General features: G+C 42.3%; 1 protein-coding gene across 1 annotated transcript in view; it reads right to left on the reverse strand.

The window, feature by feature from the left end:
* The window catches only part of RALGAPB (Ral GTPase activating protein, beta subunit (non-catalytic)), a gene marked incomplete at its 5' end in the record, with an annotated part of 58363 nt that overhangs the window by 13150 nt on the left and 34814 nt on the right, over positions 1–10399 (reverse strand). The window contains 7 exons of the mRNA XM_015425242.1: positions 3581–3739; positions 4699–4908; positions 5476–5628; positions 6345–6451; positions 8148–8335; positions 8824–8975; positions 9758–9940. Coding sequence (XP_015280728.1) covers positions 3581–3739; positions 4699–4908; positions 5476–5628; positions 6345–6451; positions 8148–8335; positions 8824–8975; positions 9758–9940 — 1152 coding nt within the window. The remainder of the gene's footprint in view (positions 1–3580; positions 3740–4698; positions 4909–5475; positions 5629–6344; positions 6452–8147; positions 8336–8823; positions 8976–9757; positions 9941–10399) is intronic.

Here is a 10399-nt window from a genome sequence, read left to right on the forward strand (position 1 = left end):
AAAGCCCCCATAGCATCTCCCCTTTTCATGCTCTCTTCTTTCCTTCTAGGGTTCTCAACCTTCAGGTGGGGCCTGAAGATCTCCCGGAACCACAACAGATCTCCCATTTAGAGATATCAAAGCCACCTGTAGGGTTGCTAACTCCAGTTTAGGAAATTCCTTGAGATTGTTTTGTTCTGGATATCTTAAGCTTCAGAATGGCTCTAGAGGTGGAGATTTGGGGCAGAAAGTATTATAAAGTGAAGGAATTGAGGATCCTTTTTCTTATGGAATATTGAAGAGCTAGTTCTCCCTCTGAGGTGGAGGGTTTGGACTGTTTGGTGCGGGAAGCTTGTTGTCCGGAACCGAATTTCGGTTTCTGAAAGGCGGGTCTTTGGCCTCCCGAAGACGTTCGTAGTCTCCATCGTGTGTCTGGAGACTGATAAGCTGAGGTACGTCTCTGCCAGGACCTCGACCAGGTGCAGGGCCGGTATTGTTGTTTTGCAGAGGAAGAGACTCCTAGAGCTCGAGAAGCCTTTATGCTTTTATCCAACTCTTGTAGAGTAGAATCAGTGGTAGCATTGAAAAGCCCCAGGCCATCGAAAGGGAGATCTTCCACATAAGATCTAGTACCTATCGGGAGATTAGTGTTGCGGAGCAAGGAATGTCTTCTGAGTGCTATTGCAGAGGCCATCGTTCTGGAAGATGCCTCGAGGGCATGTTTAGTAGTGTTGAGCTGTTGTTTTGCCAACACCATGCCCTCTTTTTGTATGACTCTGGCTGCTTGAAGTTTGTCGTCAGGGAGGTGGCTGAGGAGTTCTGAGAACCGTTCCCAGAGAGTATATTGATACCGGTTCATACAGGCCAGGTAGTTAGTGGCCTTGACTCCCAATGCTCCCGTGGAGTAGAAGCGCCTGTCGAAGGCATCTAATTTCCTTCCTTCCTTGTCAGAAGGAGCGGAATGCGTCCTCTTGGATTTGGAGGAAGATGTAATCACCATAGAGTTTGGCTGAGGGTGTGAGAATAGGAATTCGGCATCTGCCTTCTTGTACCCTGTACATATGGTCCAGTCGCGTTGTGGACACAGGAGCAGACAAAGGTTTTAGCCATGGTGTCTTTGCTGCCTGCAGAAGGACTGAAGACATGGGCAATGCCAAGGTGGAAGAGGTATCTAGCTGAACTATATCATAAACTGCATCCGTTGCCTGCAAATGTTGCTGGATGACAGAGAGGCCTAAAGAGTGGGCCATTCTTTTGACTAGATCTGTGTAAGATGTAAGGTTGTCGGATGGGGATACGGGTAAGTCCTCAGCGACATCCTGGTTGGGAGATGTATGGTCAGGAGAGGTATGAGCCTCAGAAGCCTCCGTATCTGAGCCCTCTTCTATGAAGTCAGAGGAGTCTTGTTGTGGTATTTGGACTGAAGTGTCCTGTTGACAAGTTATGGGTTTAGTTTGGACGACGACCAGGGTTGGAGTGACTGGAGGGTTAAGAGGACGACTTGGTTCCAGAGTATGGTGGGAAGGATCGACTACAGGAGGACGTGACAGAGATGCTGAAGGTCTCGACTTGTGGGGTGATCTCGACCTATGAACAGAGTGGGACAAATAGCGATCCCAATCAGAATAGCCCGCCGGAGTCAACCACGGCATGGGTGGTGGATAAGCCCCGTACAAGTACCTCAACTGTCGTTGATCCCCCGACATCCTCAGCATGGTTTTCCCATATAGAGAGTAAGATCACGTGTATAGGGAGTTAGTTGTGGAGAGCTTCTTCATTCGTCAGAAAGCTCGGCCTTTCACTTGATTAAACAAAGACTCCTTGACATAGAACACCAAGAGCAGATTAGCCTGGTTTCAGTTAGATGCTCCACTTGAAGGTAGGGTTTCCTCCCCAAGGGTCTATTGCAGAATATTTTCTCTGTTTAACCACTCCTCATTATCGAAGAGCTTTTATGTTAGGCTGTTTTAATGTGCTGCCTTTGGCTGTATTGGGTGGTAGGTTCTCTAAGACTCCTCATGTGGATAGATTATGTCCTTGTGGTGTTAATGAAATTGAGAGTCTGGATCATATCATTCTACACTGTATCTTCTATCATGATGTTCAATCATCATATCTTGAGCCTGTGTTGAGAAATCTAGTAAACCATTCTGATGAATGGAGGATATTTTATTTACTCTCTACTCGATCCTCAGTGATTACGGAAATGGTGGCCAAATTTCTGTTTTGGGCTTCTGAGAGGAGGGAATGTATTATTAACTGCAAATGACTTCATATTCCTTGCCTGTCAGTTTTGATACAATATGCCAATAAAGGTTGATTGATTGAGAGTGAAAGAATTATAGGAAGTATATAGAAGTAGTTTAGAAGATATATGAGGTTGAATAAGGAATTAAGAGTTTTAAAGATTAGATAGAGGCAAAGCCTGATCTAAGCGGCTCTCCCTGTTGAGGCAGGAAAAGAACTGAAGAGGGCGACTCCCACAGGCAAGAGACAGGAAGTTTAAAAAAAAAAAATGTTCCTGCCTCTCTGATTGGACAGTGGGAATCACCCAGCAAGATGTCCTCCGCCTCAGAGGGAGAACACAGATTTGTCCTCTTGGAGAAAAAATGCTTCAGAGGGTGGACTCTATGGCATTATATTTGGCTGAGGCCTTTCTCCTCCCCAAACCCTGCCCAGACTCCACCACAAGATCTCCAGGAATTTCCCAACCTGGAGCTGGCAACTCTAGCAGGCCTGTGGAGTCAATGAATCCTCCCGCAAACACCACCCTCTCCCCCCTTCCTTTTACTGAAAGAACCAAGCGCTGGAATGCTGTGGTTGCCTAACAACTGCCAGTGAGGGAATCCATAGCTTAAAGCTATAAGTGCGTCTTCTATCATTTTTGAGTTGTTGTTTTTTTAAACCCCAATAGTTGGGCTCTTTTAGATTTCACATTTTTCTGCAAACCTGAGGCCCTTTTCAGGTTTGTAGAAAGATCTGTCTTGCACATTCACTGCTCCAGGTACTGGGTTTAAATATCCTAGGATCTGGCCGACTTTGCTAATAGTACATAGATAACAGTTTGCGGAATCCAGCTTATCTCAGTAGTACAGATGTTAACTTGGCAAAGATTTGTGATTTTTAAAAAAGTATCTGAGTAGACACTTTTCTTAATTACAGAATTTCCAAAGAGCTGACAGTAATACATTATTGCAAGTCTTCTTAAAGTAAAAAAAAATCTCAGGGAAAAATAATGCTGTTATTAAATCAAAGGGGATAGGTTTTCTGCAATGATCCGGGGGGCAAGGACACATGATTTTTGCTTCTGTAACTCTGCAAGGCATCATGTACATTGATGATGTTGTATAAATAAAAGTTGAGTTCAGATGGGTGTAAGCACTGCAAGAGAACTGCATATGAAGTCTCCCTACTCAACACTGTTCTCAAGGCTTGCAGAGATCATTTTTTTCAGAGATCTGAAAGCAGTACTCTTGCTCACTGCTAGCTACACAGAATTCACATATTGAGTTTTTCTGCTGCATTACTATCAGCATTTCACAATCTGAAACTACTGTTTAAAGCAAAAGCAAACAGAAAGCAAAATCAGCACAAGACTTACTTCTTGGCTCGTTTTTTGGCCTGCCTTCATGTAGAAAATGAAAACTGTATCAAAAGGGCGACACGGCAGCAGATCCAGGTAGCCAATGTCATCAAAAAAGCCAGGTAAGGAAGAATCAAGTGCAATCAGGTGAGGAGGTAGTCTACTGTTAGCCGGTTCCTGAACAAACAAAGAAGTCACTCAGACTGTATACCTCGATGCAGTATCTCGTTTGTAGTTACCTATGAATTGTGATGACTTGTAACACATTTACTAGGTAGGATCCAAATATTACTACAAACATTTGGGGAGGAACAAAGTTTGAGTCCAGTGGCACCTTTAAGACCAACAAAGTTTAATTCTGGGCGTAAGCTTTCATGTGCCTGCATACTTCTTCAGATACATGTGTGCATGCACACAAAAGCTTATACCCAGAATTAACCTTTGCTGGTCTTAAAAGTGCCATTGGACTCAAACTCTGTTCTGTTGCTTCAGACAAACATGGCTACCCACCTGAATCTGTCTTCATTTGGGGAGGAGTTTACATCAGTATGCAGCAACGAGAAGAAGAAGAAGAAGAAGAAGAAGAAGAAGAAGAAGAAGAAGAAGAATGGCAAGAATACTGTGCAATGGGGAGGGGAGATGGAAGAGGCCCCTGCTTACTGTTTACATCCTAGAAAAGAATACAACAGCAACAAATAAAAGGAAGAGGAAGAACTGCTACTGCTCAGTCTAGGGATGCATCAGTAATGCAGTCTTCTTAATATAGTATTAAAGAAAATACACAAGTAGCTCTCTGAACAAGCAAGTGTAATGAAAAAAAAATCTATTAAAATTTGTCATGAACAGAAATGTACTTTTCTTTTCCATAGACAACATAAGACTAGGAACAAAAAACCCTAATCTTAGAGTATACAATTGCCCCAAATCTGCTGAACATATAACAAAGGCCGACAGCACCATAGTAGTTAATGCATTCTGAAAACAGTTCTCAAAGCTATTCTTCTTTTATCATTTATCATACAGCTCTGCCTATTCGTCAACTGTTAAGCTAAATAAATATTAGCAGAAGTATCAACTAATACTTGGCAGCATTTGAAGAAAACTGCACACTATCAAGCAAAGTAGTCTCAGGTCACCTTCAATGCTCCTAGTGATAGAAATCCAAAGTGAGAGAGGAAGAGCCATGCGGTTTGGAACTCCTGTGCAGGAGGTGGTGGCTTGCACTCTGTGATGGGATCAGGGAAACTCTTCTTCCGCCACTTTTCTTCCATCCGCTGCTTGATAGACTTCTCATAGAGAACCTGCTGTTCCATCCCATTCCTCAGCTTCTCGTGCCGCTCTTCAAGCTGAAATGTATTTAATATGCATCTCAGACACAGAAAATTGCTGAGGGCAGCCGTCTAAGAAGAGCAGTACACTGAAGTGGTGGCATTTGAAAAGCTGCTGCAGTTTCACTCCTGGGTTCTGTCCAATAAAGTTCTGACAAAGTTCTGAAGGTATTCTTCAGCTGCTAGAATAGTCCCCCCTGCTCGGCATTTGTATTTTGACCCTCCAGAGCAAATCAGTGCAAGACAATAAAAACCAATATAACTTTTCACTTTCCAAGAAAATGGAAGGAACAGGATATTCCATTCCTATCCAACAGCAACTTTTTGGGAAAAGAGATCTGCTGAAGCAACGCTTTGCTTAGAGTACAGAGTATGCAAAGACTGTCCTGAGGGTTTTACTGTTTTCACTGGAAAGTGCTAATGAAATACACACGACGCACCATGCAATACGTTGTGGTCATACAAATACAGCCAAAGCAGTAAAATTACTGAGAAGACCATTGCTAGCCCTTAAGTGGAAAGCTTAAGCAAATTTTACTGAATGAAGGCATGTAAGAAATAATCAAAATACTACAAACTTCTTACTTCCTCAGTAATTATTTCATGTAAGTCTGGAATGCTCAGGTCAGCTTTTACAAAAGGAATCTTGTCCACTTCCTCAGGAAATGGCCGATGTTTCATGGTATATTTGAGTCTGACATCATTCTTGGGTGCAGGACAAGGTTCTGGGACAAACATCTGTTTCAAGGGAAAAACCAATATTATAAATTATGTGAAATACTGCAAATATTGATGATATAATAGCAGTAATGTATACTACACCATAATATGCATCACTGCAGCAACTGAGTTTTTTCATCATTCTAAAATTAGCATTAAAGATGTTATTTGATTTTGTTTGCATGGTGTCTCAGAACTCTCCAAATCAGAATATAAAGCAGGTAGATATGAAAAGCTACAGGTCTGTGGAGAGTTCCACTTTCAACACCTTTTATGTTAACTTGAGAGCATGTTGGGAAGTCACACCTGTGCCTGAGGGTATATGCCCTTTATGCCTGAACACACAGTCTTTTAATGAGCACATATCTTCAGATTTGGATGCAAGCACAAGAATGCAACTATATTCAAAAACTCCAACATTACATAAAGGGCCTTTACAATGAAAAAATTTAGTCCTGTACAGGATGCCTCAAATGTGAAGAGGTGGAGTATTTACTTCATGTGCAGTCTCCCCACCAACTGAGACTCAAGGAAGATTACAAAACTAAAATCAGTGCTGTAAAAACAGTGAAATACACACTGCTGAGGCTGCCTGAATGAAAACAAAACTACATTAAGTTTTGCTAAAACTAATAGCTCCTTACAGGATACTGTAACATTTCTAGCCTCTCTCAGCTGCCTGGAGGCCAATTTTTAATGTGGCAGACAGTTTCACTATGGGCTCTGACAAGGACCTTTTGATTTGCTTTGGCTCCTCTTGGCAAAAGACACAGCTGCTGGGCCCATGCATGTCTCCCAGACATCCCACGGATCAGAATTGTGACTGAAGGGAAAAAGTCATCTGGGGGGAAAGTGAACAGAAGTCTTCAGTGTATTAGCAGAGATAAAATAAACATGACATTATGCCATTACGCCAAGAAATACCTGCAATACCACCCACAGTATAGTGTTTGAGCTGTGAACCAGGAAGTCCCAAGCTGAACTTATTTTCTTTCATAAACCTATCAGGTAAATCACCTACCCTGCGGTCTTAGCCCATCCTCCCATTGGCAACATGGACATAACAACAATGTACCTTTTATTTTATTTTATTTATTTATTTATTTAGACATTTTTACCCCGCCCTCCCCGCGAGCGGATTGCTGTAAAAATTACTGACACATTAAGTGCTTCAGGATTTTCAAAAAGCACTACAGATATGCTAAAAATTGTTACCTAACACGATACTTCAAGGGTGATCATACTGAGCCTAATCTGAAAACAAAAAAATTCTGAGCCAAAGAAACCCGAACCGCAAGTGTTTGAACAAACCCTCTTCACCTACATAGTATTATGTCCAACAAACCGCAAGCAAAGCTCTGTTTTGGGAGAACTTTCTTGCTTCCCACCCCCCATAATGCCCTCCAAAACACTGCCCCAGGGTTCAGGGGATATCTAGGAATATTAAGCGCAGAGCCAGAATCTGCACTGGGAGGGCGGGGAATCAGAAAGAAGCCACGTTTCCTCTGACTTGTAAAATTACCCCCTACGCAAGCACAAAGTAAGTGTTTCATAGTCTGATTGTGAAACAAAATTTATTCAGCTGTATGACTACCTTAAGGGCAGAGAGTCAAGAAAACCAGGTGTTATTACAGTATTTATTAAGGACAGCATTAAGATTTTTACCATCCAGAGGAAGAATCACGTTTTTCCACCTTGGAAGTATTTATTTGTTTTGTCGTGATTTAATAGTTTTTACTGTTTTATACTGTTTTTATGTATGGGCTTGTGCCCCTGTGTAAGCCGCCCTGAGCCCGTTTGCGGGGAGGGCGGGGTAAAAATGCAATAAATAAATAAATAAATATATCAACTGGCTTCAAATTAAAGTTTCAGTACTTTCTGTTTTTAAAAATTCTCTCATTAGTACATCAGCCACCTATAGCTATATCTTAACCTCATATTCACATTTATTACAGACAGCTGATTCAGATGCTGATCTAGGGAGTTTGAAGATCACAGACTTAAGATCACTCACCAAAAGGCAGTTTAAGCTTTGTTATTCTATGGATGCGTGTATGATTTATTCTCAAACATATTTTACATTACTATCTAATACAAGCATGGCATGTAAAAATGAAGGATCTGGCAGGTGAAGTTTCGTATACCCTAGCAGACATCTCTGCATTCTAATCTCCTGCCAGAATTGTGTGTACTCTCTGCCAATATCCATTTCTGCCAGTACTGTGTAACATGTATTTAGATATTTATAGCTTGTTCTTCCTGATGGGGACCCAAAGCAACTTGTGGCACCAGTCTTCCCCTCCTCCATTCTTATCCTAACAACTATTCTGCAAAGGTAGGTTAGGCTGGGAGGTAATGACTTTCACAGCTGGAAAGCTTTCACATCTGAATGGGATGCAAATTTGGGTCTCAAGTATCGTATTTGGCACACTGAAATGAAACAGGAAAACACTCTTAGTAAGACAGTGTACAACTTTTGCCCTCATTCTCCAGGCCATGCTATACTATGTGAGAAAGCCCGAAATGTATCTACTCACTTTGCTCATTCCCTAGGGGCTGCTCCAACATTGCAAGGATGACGCTGTTATCCAGGACAAAGTATCGAAAGCTGTATTTGTTTATGGAAGGCAGACGGGAGTATTTAATTAGAGTGATCTCATTCACCAAGCTGCATGGGGAGGCAGGGCCACTGGGAGAAGGAAAAGCTCCAAGTATTTGCATAATACTGCAAAACAAGAGACCAGTTGAGTCAAACACACACAGCCTTGAAAACGCCACTCTGGAAGGGCTGTATATAGGGACAATTCAGTCTTGAACAGGTTCACTGAGAAGCAGCACATCAACTTTCAAATTAAATAAATCTTCCCAAATGAGCTGTAATCTTAAAGACTCATTTAGTCTATGTTCCTAACTAAAATGATCAATACAAACTGAGGCCCACAAGGGCATTGCTGCACTTCACAAAATTCTGCTCCAGAGGAAGAAGCAAATCTTTAGGTAATGCTTCTAAAAGATGGACCTATTCTTAGCCCTTTAAACCAACACAGGAAGAGCTGGCTAAAGTCCCATGCAACTTTAGGCCACTGTACAGCTTGCATAAGTAGAATCTCACCACCCATGAGGAAGAAGGTAGCCATCACTGTTCTAAGGGACACATGTTCCTCCCTTCTCCACCCAATCAAACTGTAAACTATGGTTAGCAACCTTCCATACCATGTGAGTGTAGCTTCAGCTGCATCCTTCACCCTCATGGAAGCAGGGTTTGGCTCTTTATCTCCTTTGTATTTGACCTCTTGTTCACTGTTTCTGGATTTACTTCCTGAGATGCCGAGTTCCACAATCTCTAACACTTCCTTTAAACAGTCCTAGACGGGAAAGCATCATATTGTCGGTTAAGTTGAGAGAAAAAGACTGGCTCAAGACCACATAGTGAGCTTCATGGCCAGGTGGGGACTTGATCCTGCTGTGGGCATCCTAACTACTATTGTCACATCAGTTCTCCTTTGACCACAATTCTCTAGGCATGTTTTCATACCATCATTTTAATTTACAGTGATGGAGCACTGCCCGCTGTACAAGCTTAGAGGGAGGAAAGCCTTTTTGCTTTCATCTAAGTGGCCTAGACTCCTAGTGATTCCACCCATTGTATGGATGCGTTCAAAAAATCAAGCATCAGTATGAAAATTCAGGGAAGAGACTATGAAGCAAAAAGTCCAAGAGGAAAAAGAAAAATCAAGCACGACCAGGTCCTTTGGGTCCCCAATGTGACCCGTGATACCTATACCACATTTTACACAAATGACTGAATCTGCTTCACAGCTAGGAGACTTAATGACCTTCTTAATGACCTTGGGTCAGTCACAAGCTCTGGCACAGCTGTTCCTGAAAGAGCAGTTTGTGTCAGAGTTCTCTCAGCCCCACCTACCTCACAGGGTTTCTGTTGTGAGGAGGGGAAGGGAAAGGAGTTTTTAAGCCGCTCTGAGACTCCAAGTGAAAGGTGGGGTATAAATCCAATCTCTTCTTCTTCTTCGGACAAAGGGACTCACCACTAGCTGTTGCCTAACACCATCACAGGTTTTGTACCTACTAGCTTTCCAAAGTCTTTGCCTACCTATAAATAAGACAGAAACAGCTCAGCGGCACTTACCTTTTCATCAAGCATGTCTGGATGTTCAGTGAGCCAGACGCATAGACACTGGAATGCTGCTACTATCATGGAGTGGAGATCTCGAGAATGGAGAGGGGCAGGACGACTGCACTGATGCACAATGTAGCCACACACTGAGCTAATGGCTCTCTTCCTGTCAGAAGGATCAACAGCAACCTTCACCTGAATTGAGCAGCACAGATAAATGTTCAGCTGGAAGCCTCTTTAGGAAGTCACCAAAAAACCCAAAAAAACTGTTCTGCCACTTCCCTCCTACAAGTCTATGTAAAGTGTAATGCCAGGCTCGCTGGGGGCTATAAAAGAACAGAAAAATAACTTTAATGAAGGCAAACAATAAAACGACCTACAGGGACTATATATTTTGGTGCCATTGTAGCTGCTTTGCTACTTGGTTTTAAAAACCCTGCAGCCTTTTGCTAATTTATTTTGTTTTAGCAAAGATGCTATTCACTTTGAATTCTTTAGCCACAGAAGGAAGAAATAATCCCAATGAAAGGAAACAGAATTCTTCAGCAAACAACCCACTTCTCCGCAGTTCTGTTTGGTTGTAGTCAGGGGTCTTGTTGTAGAAAAAGAGCTGCCGGAGCTCATTAGCATAACTCATTAGCATAACTTATTTGC

The sequence above is a fragment of the Gekko japonicus genome, unplaced genomic scaffold, assembly GCF_001447785.1.
Source record: "Gekko japonicus isolate JY-2015 unplaced genomic scaffold, Gekko_japonicus_V1.1 scaffold3783, whole genome shotgun sequence".
NCBI lineage: Eukaryota > Metazoa > Chordata > Lepidosauria > Squamata > Gekkonidae > Gekko > Gekko japonicus.